This window comes from Micromys minutus (assembly GCF_963924665.1).
Source record: "Micromys minutus genome assembly, chromosome: 1".
NCBI lineage: Eukaryota > Metazoa > Chordata > Mammalia > Rodentia > Muridae > Micromys > Micromys minutus.
In genome coordinates this window covers 113,030,475-113,047,939 of record NC_137969.1, presented here as the reverse complement: position 1 = coordinate 113,047,939, position 17,465 = coordinate 113,030,475, and the positions used below count along the sequence as shown (strand labels likewise).

General features: G+C 39.8%; 1 protein-coding gene across 1 annotated transcript in view; it reads right to left on the bottom strand.

Annotated features, from left to right (window-relative positions):
• LOC308438465 (uncharacterized protein) overlaps window positions 1–17,465 on the bottom strand; it is a gene marked incomplete at both ends in the record, with an annotated part of 253,517 nt that overhangs the window by 222,290 nt on the left and 13,762 nt on the right. The window contains 2 exons of the mRNA XM_080939852.1: window positions 2,773–2,939; window positions 9,527–9,613. Of these exons, the coding sequence (XP_080795978.1) occupies window positions 2,773–2,939; window positions 9,527–9,613 (254 nt within the window). The remainder of the gene's footprint in view (window positions 1–2,772; window positions 2,940–9,526; window positions 9,614–17,465) is intronic.

The following is a 17,465-nucleotide window of genomic DNA, read 5'->3' as shown; positions in this document are numbered from 1 at the left end:
AGGAGAGGATCATAGGTTTTACTGGTAGAGGGTTCAGGAAAGAGCCACCTCTATGACACATTCTGTTTCTCATGAATGTATTTATATCTTCTCACTACAGGCAAGTGGAAACCAAGCAAGCTTGGGTTTTGTTTCTACTAGCTTTGCCATATACTGGCCCTTTATATAAAAGCCTTGTAGCATGCTCGCACATGGACACTGTGGTTCTCAGTTTACCTCTCACAGTTAATAGATGTAAATGACATCATAAAAGATCGGGATTGCCATCTTGAGAACCCGAAGTACTTTGACTCACCTGAATTGGTACTACATGCTAGAAAAATAAAATTGACACGTGAGCTTTTGACCTCACACAATTTACATCTCACAAAAACATAACGTAAACCAAATTTCATACACAAAGGCAATGTTTAATGTCCCATTTCACCTCAATGTTCATTTATTAGTGGTTCTCAACCTTCCTAATGCTGAAACCCCTTAATACAGTTCTTCATGTTGTGGTGACCCCAACTCTAAGATAATTTTGTTTCTACTTCATGACTGTAACTTTGCTCCTGTTATGAATTGTTGTGTAAATATATAATTATAATATGCAGATGGTCTTAGGTGACCACTGTGAAAAGGTCGTTTGACCCGTAAAGGTGTAGTATACCCACAGGTTAAGAATTGTTTTATATCTTAGCTCATAAAGACAGACACCACTGTTATAAATTATTGAAGCAGCAAAGCTTCCCTCATGCAATGTCAGCTTAGAATATGGGTTATCTTGTTGCTTCCTTTAAAGACTATCTTTGCTCAGTCAGTAAAGTGTCTACCATGCAAGCTCAGGGATCTATATCCAAGCCTCTAGAATTTATGTAAAAATCTACACATGTCTATAACAGGCAAAATCCTTGAATTTCATTGGCTAGAAAACTTTATGAGCTTTTGTTTCAGTGAGAGACCATATCTCAAAAAATAAAAGTAGAGAGTAATTGAAGAAAGACATTAAGAATAAACCTCAAGACTCCAAGTATATAAGTGCACACTACATCACACACACACACACACACACACACACACAACAACAACAACAACAACAACAACAACAACAACAGGATAGGTACACATGGATACTCACAAATTATCACAAACTCTTTAGTTTTAAATGACAAAAAATTATTGTCTCACTATTTAGGCAGCCAGAGGTTTAAAATCAAGGAATTGTAATCGCTTCCTTCTTAGGCCTATAGGAGAATAATTTTTCCATATCTTTTAACTTCTTGTAATTGATGGCCATTCTTAGCTTTCTGTCTTTGTTTGGGTTTCTATTGCTGTGAAAAGATATCATGACCATAGCAACTCTTATAAATAAAAACACTTCATTTTGATCAACTTACAGATTCAGAGACTTAGTCCATTATCATCATGGTGGGAAGCATGGCTGTGAACAGGCAGACATGATACTAGAGAAGAAACTGAGAGTTCTTCATCTTGATCCATAAGTAGCAGATCTTCTTGTAAATGTGAGCAAATGAGTCTAGGCTTGAACTTCTGAGACCTCAAAATCCACCTACTAGTGATGAGCTTCCTCCAACAAGGCAACACCTTCTAATTGTGTCATTTTTTTCAAATGAAGCATTCAAACACATGAGTCTTTGTGGGTCATTCCGATTCAAACCATCACACCTTCCTTTGCTGATAAGCATGTCACTCCAGAGCTTGTCCCCTCCATGTGCTTATGTCTCAAATCCATTCTCTTTCTCTTAAAAGGACACCAGTCATTGGGTTAAGGACCTACCCCAAATCCTGTATGTCTGCTCTGCATTAGATCACATGTGCAGAGACTGGAGGGCAGGATTTGAATGGACTCTTAGAGGACACAATTCAACCCACTACTAGACTCTTAGGAGGCTCTGGATGTACTTGTTAATTCAGGTCACTTACATGAGAAAGCTCAAAATAGACATACCCTTAATGGACCCAGCATGTTCAGCTCTAAGTGGTACAAAGGAATAAATTAGACACCATTATGGACTTGCCCCACTCCTGATTAGAGAGTGCCACCTGCCCACTCCAACTAAGCAATGCCTTTGACTATTAAAGTCAATGATATTTCAGCTCACTAATATTATTAAAGGTATTACTGTGAAAAATCTGTCTCATCAGATGAAATTTCTGAATCATCATACATTTTACACACACACACACACACACACACACACACACACTAGAGTGACACATGTGGGACTCATGTCTAGGAGACTAGATAAAAGCAACATTCATGGAGCAGAGCTTGCCATGAAATTACATTACCCATCTATAGAAAGGACAGACATGGCAAGCAAAGTAGGTCTCTCTGACATCACAGAAACTATAATGTGCAATTTAAATCTCCACATGGCAACCTCACAGATCCCAGAATATTCGTGTCTTAATGCTGTGTTCTACAAATATTTCCAAGTAGTGTCTTTGTTACATCCAAATAAGTTTACCCCAGATGAGCTTCTGTTGAAGATACTTCCGACTTTGCTAGAAGTGATCACTGCAACACAAACTCAAATAAGGTGAAGTATAACAACATTTTGCAAAGGTTCGGGCAGCACCAGTAATTGTTATAACTTCTGCCTGGTTAAATGTATGTGGAAATATAGGAACAGTGTCAGAGAGTCACACATCAAGCCACACATTCTAGTAAGCAAGGAAGCAACACCAGCTGTGTAGGGCTGACATTTGAACTTGCCATTTTAATAGCAAGTCATCAAAAGCTTTAGAAATGTTTTCACTGCTGACCTGTCCTGATGGGGAACCAGCAAGCAGAATGACACCTCTCTGAGCTCGCCTCTCAGCCTCTGCAGTGTATGAAGGAGCATCTTCCTCATCTTCTCTGTGGGTATCCAGGCTCTTACTGGAACATCTGAGTGAGTCCTGATCCAGCGTCTCAGCCTTTGACTTTCCACCTGTTGACCCCAAGAACATGTAGAATCTCATTCTCCTTCATTGTTTCAACACTAAGTAGGTACAGAAAGCTATGACTTCACTTCTTCCTTGTATGGAATAAGAGGGTTTTATTATCTAAATCCAATAACTTGTTTCTTATAAAATATACTAGGATAACAGAAGTCTTACAGTTTAAACACTAAGTCACAACCTCCTTTGTTCCTCCTGTGATCCTTCAAAGTGGCAAAGTGTTCTTTGCCATTTTTCCTTTTACCTGAGCATAGCATGAGATAGTCATATGGGTTTTGCCCATGTGTTAAATGTCATATGTTGTCATGAGCATCTTACTTTGAATTGGATATGAGGCTAATCCAGCTTGGGATATGGCTGTAGGTAGGAAAGGCAAAGCAGACTTGGCCCACTTCCCCCATCCCAGGTCTCTGAGGCAGTCTCTGATCTCCACACACAGGGGCACATTATCTGGCCCACCTTGTTTGCAGAGAATTGCCCGTATTTATGTAAATGGTACTCACACTCTAGCCCTAGGCCATCTGAAAGCAGGACTTTCTACAGCATACCCTATCCAGCTAGCTTGGTACACGTTGTAAGCAGAAAATACACTTCCATTTCCAAATCATAGAAAAATACTGGAAAGTGGAAAACTTTTCCATGCCTTCACATTGTGTGTGCATGCGTGCGTGCATGTGTGCGTGTGTCCATGAGTATGCATGTATGGTCATCTTTAAGTTTGGAGTGAGGTAACCACAGCCTGGCCAAAGTGAATGTGATATACTGCATATCTACAGGCTTTACAAAGGAAATCAAAGGTCTCATGTGCTATTTAGATGTTCAGATAAATTTGCAACTAAAAACTCTTAAAGGTTAAAATGTCACCTAGATGGATGTTGTTCCCCTCAGAAGGCACATACATAGTCACTATTTTAATCACAAAGTTCTTCTAAGGTCAAACTATGTGACATTCTTATTGTGTCATTTTTAATTTGTCCTTTCTGATTCTGTTACTTGCAAATCTCCCGTCCATGAATGGGACAACTCAGCAGTGACTTATCTAGAAGAGCAGCCCAGTTTGGCTATGACAGGGACTTGGAGTGCTGCTAGAGCAGCTGGGGTAGTGGAGAGAATGGCATAGAAAAACCTAGAAAGTTAGCAGCGCCTGCTCCTTGTCCACTCCAGATGGCCTGATCAAGTATCAGGTGACCTACAAATTTCCTTTCCTTGCCATGAGCCAGCACAGATCACAGCAGAGGGAAACAGTCTGCTTTGTAGATTGCATGTTATGGAAGCATGCCTTCAGACAAGTATTGCCTGATGCTTTATAACTCTTAGTGGGACAGTAACAAAATGTATAAAGTTTATATATAGCTCATAAAAAATCTTATGTGGAAGTTAGCAGTGAGCTCTATTCGATGTGGAGATGAGGAATTCCATGCCGATGTACTTACTACCCCATTGAGATTTATATAGAATCTTTATTTTTCAGAAGGCACACAGCATGGCACAGGCTTGGTAACAGCAACATCTCTATCTAAATCCCAGGACTGCCTCTTCACAGCTCTGCACATTTGGGGAACAGTTTCTTACACCAAATTCAACAGCTCAATACCCCTGCTTGTGAAGAAGGAATATCATGAGAGTAACATTAAGTCAAGCTTCCTGCTACTTTTGCAGGACACACTCAACATAGGATGCCTTCTTCTTAGTTGTCTGACTTGGTCAGTGCTTACTAACTTTGACACACAATGGGTGTGCTGAGAGAACAGAGTATGCGAGCTTTCATTAATCTTTATTTTCATAAAGATGTATTTTGTGTCAGTAAATAGACATTAAGCATCACCTGTGAGTCAAGTACTGTGCCAGATCCTAAGGCCACCTAAGGGCTAGTGGAAAATAAAGCTATGAAACGAACAATCATGGCAACCAATGGCATCTAACATCTTAGATAGTGACAAGAAAAAAAACTGGGAAATAAAAATGGAAGCCAAGGTTTGACATTAAGCAAGTCCAATCTACAGATCTCAGCACCTTATAAGGCATCATTGTAATGGAACGATTAAATGCAACCTGTGATGGTTCATCTTAAGTGTCAGCTTGACTCTGGTATGCACTTCCTTAGGCAGACCAGTTTCTGTGAAGCTATTTTTTTTTCCTTTGGGTACTTAACAGTTCACTTTGATGAGAGGCTAACAATTAAATTCTAAGGACACCAAATGGCTCATCAAAATATGGTGGACCAGTTGGTTGAAAGAATTCATGGAACAGGCTGAGATTTCTCAGAGAAGTTTTCTCTGTAACACTCAATATAGAAATCTCCCTTCAGATTTCAGCCTGCTGCTCTGCATAGGTAGAACTTGACTGCAACATCATTTCTTACCTGAACTTCATAGAAATGCTCATCTGTGTTTATAACCTGTCAACCCACACTCCAAAAAATCACAAACTTCTACAATTGAGTGCACTACCCTCTGCTGTTCTCTCCTCACACACACATTTTCATATGCATACATATGCAGTCAGTTCATGAAAGATACACCAACCACCCAAGACACAGAGACATTTCCCACACAGAGCCTTCAGGAACATTTGCCTAATTGATGACATATTGGCCACAAAATTTAGGATTAGGATTGTCAAGTTCATGCAGAATGGATCCAGGTCAATCACTCACTCACGTTGGGCAAAGTTATGTGACTATGAAGGGAGATAATGTGACCCATGATTCCAGGATGGGACAGGAAATGTAAAGCAAGCTGATCCAGTAACCATCACCTTTGTGCTACCATGGTTCTAGAATTACCTAGGAGACAAACTTCTGAGCATTGTCAACAGCACCTTTCCATTGGCTTAGGACCTCAGATTTAATATAAGGGGGAGGAAAAGTTGGCAGTGAAGGACATTCATCTTTTGATGCTTCCTGACTACAAGTGCAAGAGCAGCAGCTGCCTCAAGTGATGCTGTGACTTCCTCAGCTTTAGTCACAGTGATGAGTAAAGTAATCCACATGGTAGACATGGAATGGCCTGCCTGCTCTAAGAAACAGACTCCAGATCAGCCACAAGGGCTGGGCAATAATAGCCAGGAAGAGAAGGCAGTGATTCAGGTTGAACATCCCCAACCTGAACATGTGAATTCCTAAATACACTAAAAATCCAGAACTGTTATGTATTGACACAATAATATAAGCACAGAAGTCTATATAAAACCCATGTCTAAAATCATTGTGTAAGTTATCTCGCAGATATTAGATGTGTACAGAACAAATAATGATTTAAACTTGGGTTTCATTCCCAGAATATTCCATAACAGATATATAAATATTCTATAATTTGAAAAATGATCTAAAGTCTGAAATTCTTTCTGGACTTAAGCACTCTAGTAAAGGATGCTTGGCCAACATCTTGCTTCTCAGAACTTACCTGTGTACAATCTGTTCCTCTAGCACAGCTTGTGGAGACATACTTCCTAGCCAGAGGATCCTCACACTCCCAAGGTGCATGTTATGCTCTCTAAGGGTTGAAAGACAAGCTTAAACTAATGACTAGGTTATCTTGCCTCCCCAGTAGTGACTGGGGTATACCCTAACCTCTTAGGTATATTTAGGAAATTGACAGATTGAGATTTTATCATTTGCCTGACAGTGTTTTATTTATTTATTTATTTATTGCAAGTGGTCATTGTGACATTTTCAATGAGCTGAGTTGCCATACATCTTTCTATCTCACCACACTGACTCTTGAGGGACAGGTAAAAAACTGTCTCTGATTTTCAACCCTCATCTTGACATTGTGTGTTTTGATAGCATCAGTGAGAACTGTTTTGTCAAACAACCTTTGTTTTGTATTTGATGTGTAAGAATCTAGCCCAAGTTTCCACTGAGACATATACACTTGATATTTAGCACACATAGTTTATGTCATCTGGATTGAGCCTTACTCTAAGGAACAGTGATTTCAATTTCCCCACAGTACCCTTCATAGACCCTAGAGTATTTTGTACACAATCTTCCCAGTGGTAAGGACCTAGGAAACAATTTTCCATTTATATTATTTTTATTTATATAACTACAACCAGATTCAAACTTTTTTAAAATGGCTGGAATTAAGGATCATTGTGATAAGTAAATCAAGTCAACCCCTGAAAGACATGCAGCACATCCCACCTCTCTTCTGCTGAATCTACACATGTGTGCCTGGCTGGGGAGGGTGATGATAAATCATTGACCAAAATCAACTTTAGAGAGAAAGGATTTATTTGGCCTACATTTCCACATCACCATCTATCTCTGAGAAAAATGAAAACAAGAACCTGAAGCACAAACTGAAGCAGAAGCCACAGAGGAACCCTGCTTAGAGGGCTGTTCCCATGGCTTATCCAGCTTCCCTTTTTAGCCCAACAAGTCCTCTGTGCCCAGGGGTGGCATTGCCCACAGTGAACTGGACCCTCCCACAGCAGTCATTAATCAAGAAAATTTTCCGTAGACATACCCACAGTCCAATCTGATAAAGGTAAATCTTCAACTGATATCCCTTCTCCAGGTAACTCTAGATTGTGTCAAGGTGACAAAACTAATCAGCACAATGAATACACACATACATATACACATATACACACATATAAACACACATACACACACATACACACACATATACACACACACATATATATATATACACACACACATATATACACACACAGATACACACACATGCACATATGCACACATACATACACATAAAGACACACACATATAAACATACATAAATGCAGACACACATATATACACGCAGACACATGTGCAGAAGGGAAGGGAAAAGATAGGAGGAGACTGTGATGAAAGACAATTCTAAATGGGCACAACGAAAACAAGATAGTAAAGAGAAAGACAAAATATCACACATTTCACACTACTTGGGGATAAAAAAGAATGAGCACAAATTGAGGGGGAGCGATGGTGAAATAAAATGAATATAAAATATTTAATTATTTTACTAAAAATAATTTTTATTTACAGGATGACTTAAAACTACTATTTTCTACACTTGATATTAGCCAAAAGGCCAAGAAGTGATAAGATGAATAATTTCTATGCAAGGTTTTTTTGTTATAAATTATGCTCTGTGAACTTTAAAAAGTCTAACAACTAATTAGTTCATAATTATTTTGAGAGTACAATGAGAACATTCAAGGCTGCACCTCGAGGTACTGGCTGGTTTCTACACATACCTCGGTGATGAAGAACGGGGCATGGGGCCGAGAGCAATGATGGCTCAGCAGTTAGAAGCATGTGCTTCCAACAGACCTGAGTTTGCTTCCCAGCACCTATGGCTTGTGGTTCACAACTGAATGTAACTCTAGTTCCAGAAGATATAAGAACCTTTTCATTGCACACATGATATGCACAAACTCGTGCAGGCACATGAAAATAGAAATGATCCTGAAAAAAGAATGAATGGTGTATAAATTTAGTAAATGCTAAAGCTCTGTCACTGGAAATTTTATGTCAGAAATTTCATTTGAGGCAACAATGTCTCACCATGCTATGGGATTAACCAGCCAACTTATAACCAATGTGTTAATGACAGATTAAATAGTAATTTATATTTATAAAAGTAAAACTAGCAGCATTAAAAATTACAACCGATTCAAGGTAGCAAAGAATGACAGTCTAATACCCCTACTCCTCCCAAGTGGAAACTCTCCCATCAGTGTGTGCATGCAAACAGGGCCTTTGTAGGGTCAGAGCCTTGGGTAACAACCGTATTTTTAAAAGAATGCTGATCTAGAATCTTTGAAGTCAATGAGCTTATTGGTGTTAGTCTACAAATACCAAACTGTAGTCATATTTAGTATGTTAGAAAACTACAAATAGAACATTGGGTGCTGAGGTTATGTGGAATGATCGATCCGTCACCCCCAGGAATTTACAAGTATGCAGGATCCTAGAAGCAGTATGTCACAATTAAGCTGGAACGCCATTGGTATAAGAGGTTTAGGAGACCTTGTTGGCCTGACAGTAGCTTGCTTACACACAACATTTAAGACAGAGGAAAACCTGACCACCAGGGGAAATGACAAAAAACAAAACAATCCCCTCCCCCCCAAAAAAAACCATCTCCTTGATTTGTTACATTAAGAAACTAATCTTGAAAAGCCCACAGAAGAATGACTTGTTGACAGTCTCTTCTCTGAGCTTTCAACCTTGCTGCCAGCTCCGCTGTCATTTTCTGGGCTGGCTGAAGAACCTGAAGAGGACAGACAGTGCTGGGGTCCGTGCTTGCCTGCAGGATGCTCCTTTAAAATTCCAAGAGCAGAGCATTTGCAAAGTGCGATGTCTCTGGGACACATCACACCCAAGCCATGCACAAAGCAGCAGATGAAATCTGACCCTACATCTTTCACCCCACAGGCTGGCTGTCCTTGAGAGCTCACGTCCTCCTCTTCTGCCCATCAGGTGTACGGCTGAAACCTACCATTTAAATTGTAAGATGTGAAATGGAACTGGAACCGCCCGCGTGATCTTTGCCACCTCATTTTCATGAATGGAAGAGAATATTCTGACACAAAAATTACATACTTAATTCTAGCTCACCCCGTCTGCTGACCTCCATCCCGCACTGCCTTGAGTTTATTTCCTCCTCCATCAGTGGGTCAAAGTAATTTCTGCTGTATTCATTTCCTGTGGAAAGTCCACAAGGTAAGGGTCGGCGATTATTTTAGAAGCACATGAACCAAATGTTAATTTTGAAATCAACACCAGCATGAAAGGATCGTTTTAGTTACTTTATAAGCTTATTTTTTACAAGTTTTCTAGGCCTCTCTCTCTCTCTCTCTCTCTCTCTCTCTCTCTCTCTCTCTCTCTCTCTCTCTCTCTCTCTGTAATTATCATTTTGTAGAAGGTCAGAAAAAGTAATTCAAGAAATAAGTTTCTGCTGACTTTCTGTTGCTAAAATGTTAATGAGAAAATTATCAAATAGAAGCTTAGACAGTAATAATTAAAAAGAGAGAAAAATCATGCTAAACCCTGCTACATATATACCCAAGAAATAGGAGTAACTGGAGAAGAATGATATACCATGGACTCTGGTGATTTTATTTATGGGCTGGTGTCTTTTTTAACATATCATGCTGTGTACAGATGTTTAAGACAGTCCTGCTTAAATTATGAAAACTAGCCAACATTTCATGTAGAAAGAGAAAAGGGGGAATTAAAAGAAGAAAGAAAAGAGGAAAGGGAAGAAAGCAGAAGAAACAGAAGGAAAAGTGAGTTCTGGGGAGATGGCTCGGTCTGTGATGCAGCTGTTTCACAAACATGAGCAGAGTTTGGATCTCAGCAGCCATGTGTAAGCTGGTCAGCATGTGCTTCCAATCCCAGCACTGGGGAAGTGGAGGCAGGAGGAGCCTTCCGGCCTGCTGCCAAATCAGCTCCTGTGTTGAGGTTTGGGTTCAGTGAGAAAACCTGTTATAAAAACTAAAGTGGAGAAAAATTGAAGACAACTGACATTGACCTGTGACCTGGCCTTTGTGTTCATGTGTGTACACATACATGTGTACCAACCAGTGCAAACACATACACACACATGCATACACATACATCACAGGGGGTAAAAGAACAAAGATAGAAAGAAGAAAGAAAGAAAGGGAAGGAAGGAAGGAAGGAAGGAAGAAAGGAAGGAAGGAAGGAAAAAAGAGAGGAAAGCAGGGAGAAAGGGATGGAAGGAAAGTAGGAAATAAAGGCCTGTCTACATATATTTTATGTCAGTTTGAGTGATGTGAAAAGGGGTAAAAATAATTTATCCCAAAATTTTATTCAGCATACATCGATAACTTCAACCTCCAAATTTCTCACCGTCTGCTCGCCACCTACACAGTCCTCAATAGGCACTGTAGCATCAACCTTGACTGTAATACAGAAAAGGACATGTTGTCACATTTTCAAACCTAGTCTCATACTTGCTTCACATGTCTGCTGCTAGAAGTTGGTGCTCAGTAGCTCTGAGAATTCAAGATGCCTTTAACACAGCGGAAGCCATGGGCATCCCAGGGTGGAAAGCCCAGCACTGTCAGTATGACTTAGAGAGAAAGGAGAATATACACCGGGGATGCTGGAACACCATGGTGTGTTTGCTTCTGTTCCCAAGCCTAAAGAAAGTTCTGACATGGACCCCAGTTGTATTTCTATTTCTAAAGAAGCATTTTGCTTGCTTGCTTGCTTGCTTTTTGACCATCGGTCTCTGTTTGTGTGTCTTACATACCTGCATATTAAATAAATATTCTAAAAGGAAGGCAGGAAAGGAGGAAGGAAAGAGGGAAGGAAGGAGGGGAGGAAAGAAGGAAGGGAGGGAGGGATGGAGAAAGGAAGGAAGAAAGGAAGAAAAAAGGGAAGGGAGAGAGGAAAGGAATAAAAGCAAGCAAGCCAGACAGACAGACAGACGAACAAACAGACAGATGAAATCTGAAAAATAAGTTGCATCCATACTCAACATGCCCATGCCTTCTTTTTTTCCCTTCCTACTGAATAATAAACTATGACACTCATTTATGCAGTGTCTCTATCATGCAAGATATAACTGTTCTAGAGAAGATTTAAATACCTACACAAGTATTTATAAGTATTGTAAAGATTCTCATGGAAGCCTGGTGGTATTTTGGATCCAATACTTGAACATCTTTGGATGGATTATGGAAAGCTCCAACAAACTCCCTCGGCAGTCATGGAATGGGTGTGCTCAGTCATTCCCATCTTCCTTCCATGTGTGATGATGGGCTCTGCCCACCTGTGCACGGAGAACACCCCTGCACTCACGGGGTGCCAAGCTGCTCCCTGCTCACTTGAGGATCGCTTACAGGATTGAGAGAGAATCACCTTTACGTCTACATGGATTGCCCCTGCTGTGTTCCAGGTGGATGGGTAAACATGCACATGATAGACAGTCGTTCCCTGAGTAGTTCCCATTGTGGAATATCACATGTAGTCTCAGAAGTAAAGGTATATTAACAGTCTCGTCCATACCGAGAGGTCATTCTTACATGCTTAGAATTGGTCCCCTTAGTATGCTTGTTTTATGATATTAGATATTTATAAGGGTCATATGTTGTATAATTCATATATTTTTCTATTGCGTTTACCCTGTGTTCTGTACTGTTTCGTATGTTTAGTACCCGTATTGTATGCTAACCATTGTCTGTCACCCCCTACTTGAACACCAGCTCTGTTAAGGCAAATATTTGCTCTCACTGCTCTCTGTAACACACTTAGTGCCCAGCAAAGCGCCAGGTGTGGGGACATGCTCATAACTCAATGTGGATTCATTGAGTAAAATTCCCTTGAGATTCTACCATGCAGATGTGTTCTGTGTCTAATGAGAACCTTTTCACCACCATTGATTCTTTTAGTCCTGACTAGTCTGTCCCCTCTCTGATTTCCTTCACTACCTTTGATACCTCGTACTTCTTTTAGGGTAATAATTGTCTCAGAACCAAACATACATCTCAATTTTTTTACTCAGTGGTTGGGAGCACTTGATACTCTTGCAGAGAACGCAACCAAAACCAGAAATGTCACTAAAAGATCTAGTGTCTGTTTCTGACCTTAGTGGGCATAAGGCATACATGTGGTGCATGCACATAGATTCATACTTATATACTACATGCATACTACATAAATACCTATATACACATCTATCTACTACATACTTACCTATATTCTACATATATACATTCATACATAACTAAACACTACATACATACATTTTTACATACATAAATACTACATACATGCATACTCACATATACATGCAAAACACATACACATAAAATAATAAATATGTCTTTTTTTTTTAAGACAAAAACCTTATGGGCCTTGCCTGCAGAACACCGCCTGCTGGTAAAGCTGGCCTTCCTGGAGAACAGCTACCTGAAGGAAGTTTATGATTAGGAACACCCAGATCATGATGACTGGGAAAGGGAAGCGTGGTTAAAATCAAATATCTCAAAAGCACACACGTACAGTAAGCACATCTTCTTAGTAACCTCAGTATGTCTGAGGTACTTATAATTGTAATTTATCAGAGTAAGCAATGGAAGCCAAAGCTTCTTCATGCTGTGTGATATCTATTTGTTTTGATATGTGGTGTCTGTTGAATTCCTCATACCTCCAATGCCTACAGAGTGCTTACCAGCTTCTTCCTATAATTTAAGACAATCTCCAAATCAAATAAGAACAAATTGTCCAATATTAAAAGGGTCACTCCCCTCCACTGACTACTCTTTGCTTACCTAACAAGTCAAAAATGTTAACGTGATACAGGGACTGAAAGGTGTGGCTCATGGAATCTTGAAGTTTTGTCTCAGTCCTTGAGCCCATTACTAGTGTTTCACTGGACAACATCAGGGCTGAATCTAGTGGGGCTGTTTGAGGATCAAGCGGATATTTCCAGGTTCCTTTCTAGCTAGGTTACTAATAAGATGAATTATTCCTCAAAACGTCCTCATCATTCACAATATGCTTTTGGATATAACTAAATCATCTCACAGGGAAATTAACAGACCCACTGAGAAATTCAAAGTAGGGCACTTAGCAATACAAATACAATAGGTTTTTGTGTGGCTGGTAGTTAACTCTCTGTGATACCGGGTGTAGGAGGGATGAAAAGCACTCGCATGTGAGTAGGCACGCTCATATATATCGAGGCAATTGGACACAACATGTAAAATAGCAAATTGGTAAAGTGGTTGTGTAGCACTCTTCACAGCCCAGCATCCTTTCTAACTTCCTAATTGTAGCTCTTCAGGGTCGAGAATCAGCATTGGTGAGAATGCTTCTCGTGTTGTTGCTTTTCTGAGCTGGGGGAAGAAAGCGTTCATGCTTGCCTTCTGCCCTTCCCCTCATATTGGATTTTCCCATCATTTAACTCAGAGTATCACAGAGCATAATCAGAGTTCTAAAACTATGCTGCGCATGAACTTTGCTCAGGAAGCCATCCTGTGTGCGCCCAAGCCATTCCTTGGGAGCTGTAAGAGTGAGAGTGAAATGAAATTACCCAGCAGAGGATGATTAAACAGTTCCTCTTTCATCAGCTGCGTGAGTTCCAAAGAAAGGAAACTTAGAAGCAACCATCTGTGACTACTGGATGTGTGTGTATGTGCCTGTGTGCGCGTGTGCGCGTGTGCATGTCGAGGAGGGATTAGTTGCTGGCTTTGCTCTGATGCTTTTTTCCATAAATCAACCTGTTTCAGCTCGATTTTTACCACCAGCCACTCTTATTTTCTATAATACACCATAAACTCAATACAAACAAGGCCGTCCGAGACTATGTACCTAAAGACTTTATATTCTGTGACCATAGCTGCTTAGCAACATTTTAAAAATTAGAACACTCTCTTAAATGGTAAAGGATTGAGGCCTAGAAAACCAAAGTTTGACTTGATTCCTCTGGGCTTTCTAAAAATACATGAGATCACATTTTTGCATCACCATTCCTCATTTTGAAAATCTCACCCAAAGATCTTAGCTCTAAATGCCCACAGGTCTGGACAGCTTAACTAGATCCATGAAATACAACCATGGAATTAGTAGACAACAGAACAATATGGGGTGGCAGGAGATCTTTCAAGTTCTCTCTCAATAAACCTGTGCCTGGTCTCTATAAGTCCGGTGTTCAAAGCCTTTGAAACAAAGGTTTAAGAGGTTCTTTCTCTCCCACTCCTCCCTTGATCGTTTCTCTTTCTTTCCTTTCTGCCTCCCTCTATTTTTTTCATTTCAGCAGAGAGAATGGAATCCAGGGCCTCACATACCTTAGTTTAGGATTCTGCACTGGCCTACCTCACCACTCAAAAGCCTATGACTTAGTAAACTAAGAATAGGTCTTTTAAAATCAAGTCCTGACTACACTACATGTCAAGAAAAACAACAAAACCACCAGGAAACAAATACAAAGCTAATAACAAACATTAAACATCAACGTGGCTACCCAACACCCTTACCTTCATGAAAGTAGTTAGGACAAAATAAGAGCATCTTAGGGTTACTATGACTAGGATCAAACACCATGACCAAAGCAATTTGCAGAGGCACGGGTTTATTTGGCTTACACTTCACTATCATTGTTCATTGTCTCTGGAAGTCATCACAGGAACTGAAACTGGGAAGGAACCTGTAGGCAAGAGCTGATGCAGAGGCCATGGAGGGGTGCTGCTTACTGGCTTGCTCATCATGTCTGGCTTGATCTGCTTTCTTAAAGATCCCAAGGCCACTAGCCCAAGACCAAAACTTACCATTGGCAGGGCCCTCCCCATCAATCACTAATTAAGAATATGTCTAATAGTTTTCTCAATTGAGGCTCCCTCCTCCTAGATGATTTTAGCTTGCATTAAGTTCACATAAAACTAGCCAGCACAAAGGAATACCTAAGATAAAGTTACTGAGAAGTTTATGTTGTATAATTATAATTTTTATACAGTATGATTCTGTTCCATGAGAACATTGTAGGTTTTTTTCAAAAATGTTGTTAGAACAAGAAAGATATTACCTGAAAAAAATGTACTGATGCCTGGATTATTATCAAGAGCCATTAACTGCTATGGATTCCAACTCGAGGGTGTTCAGGGTTGTGGCAAAGAGCTAAAGAAGCAGCGCTTGTAATCTAAGTTCCACATAAGCCTTCATAATTGATTCTTTTTTTTTAAAAAAAGATTTATTTATTTATTTTATGTGAGTACACTGTAGCTGTCTTCAGACACACCAGAAGAGGGCATCAGATCCCATTACAGATGGTTGTGAGCCACCATGTGGTTGCTGGGAATTGAACTCAGGACCTCTTGGAAGAACAGTCAGTGCTCTTAACCACTGAGCCATCTCTCCAGCCCTCATAATTGATTCTTAAATATTACTGTCCCCTGTCAGTTCAACCATGGTCATCATGATTATGAACCTTCTTCCAAGACTACAAAGATAAGACAAGTTTTCCTCTTTCCCCCTTCTGAAAAAAGCTAAATTGTGAAAATGCTCATTATTTACACAGTTTTTATACTAAATTAAGTGTCCATTGATGAAAAAACATTTACCATAATGAAGACTTAGATGTAAGTCATGTAGCATTCATTGCAAGAGCTTCGAGGAAGAGAAAACTATTCAATCAATAAGATGATAACCAGAGGGTGAGGTCTGTGGTTAAAGCCTAATGGCAGCCAGGACTTCAGAGTCTGAGAATTCACACAAGAGCTTGTGTCCTGTTAGACAAATCAGCTTACTTGACTGACTGTTGAGTCTCACTTCCTTTCCAAACCTTGTGGGTATTTCCTATATCAGTGATTTGAAAAGCTAAATAGGGTAATAGTTGGAGTTTGCTAACAGGTTCTAATTAATTGAGCCATATTCTTCCTTCCCCCCAAGGCCCTCTCTAACGGGTAAACCACTAGGGTGCCATGAAGTGCATAATTGCTGCGGGGCTCTCTTCTGAGTTCCCCAGGGCAGGAACGCATCCTGTGCTCGCTGGACCTGCAGCCCTCCATAGAACCAAAGTGCGTCCCTAAGTTCCTAATGCCAAAATAGGACGGAGCTTCCTGTGTGTAAGTAACTGTGGTGATTCATAGGTTAAGTTTAAGTACACCTTATTCTCGCACATACAAAAGACCTTCGAAAGTCATACCAAAGAAGGTGTTCTTTCTGCAAAGTTTGAGGCTTAGTAACATTCTCCTGTGGCATATTGCGCCTCTGATTCTGAAATGCTGGCTGTCCGTCCCTCTTCAGCCACAGCCCTCCCCCTTCTGGTTGCACATTCATTAATTTGACCTTCTGCCCATCCCAGAGCTGCAGGAATACTTATGTTTATGCACTTAAGGCTTCATTGAGATTAACTTTTTTCATCAATGGAAGCTTACATTAATATGAAAACAATTTACATAATGAATCACTAGATTTAGTTTAGTTAAAATTAATAACTCACTGCTAACAAATCTGGCAACTCATGCGTAAGCATTTTACCTTATAAAAAGGACTTTCTACCTTTTATAGGACTTCTAAGCAATCTATCACGTGAAGGATAAGAAATTTTATTTTCCACTAAATCCCTTTTAACATAAGATAAAATATAGCCTAAAGTAATTCTCAATAAAATTGTTTGGACACTAAGATCTGATTTCCGCTGAAAACCATGGTTATAAACCCTGTTTGTACTAAGTGTTTAACTAAAATGGAAGAATAGCTATTGAGCTTCAGTTAAAGCTCAGACCTAACAACGATTCCCAAAGAATTGTATTGGCATAAAATAATTTGTGTCTGGTTGAACAAACAAGCAAACATTTAAAATTTTTTATCAAGTATTTCAGGGACTGTAGCTAAATCACTCAGCAACCTGTCCTGCTCCTACGAGGATTTTCTATTACATCACTAGTATGTCAGGGAAAAAAAAATGACATTTTTCTGGTTCTGTTGATGCCACACAGCTGAGCTTGTGTTAGGCAAGTCCCCAGATCTCTGTGCACAGTGCTATGGCCTATATTCCAGAATTTCTGTTTGTGAAAATTCCTCA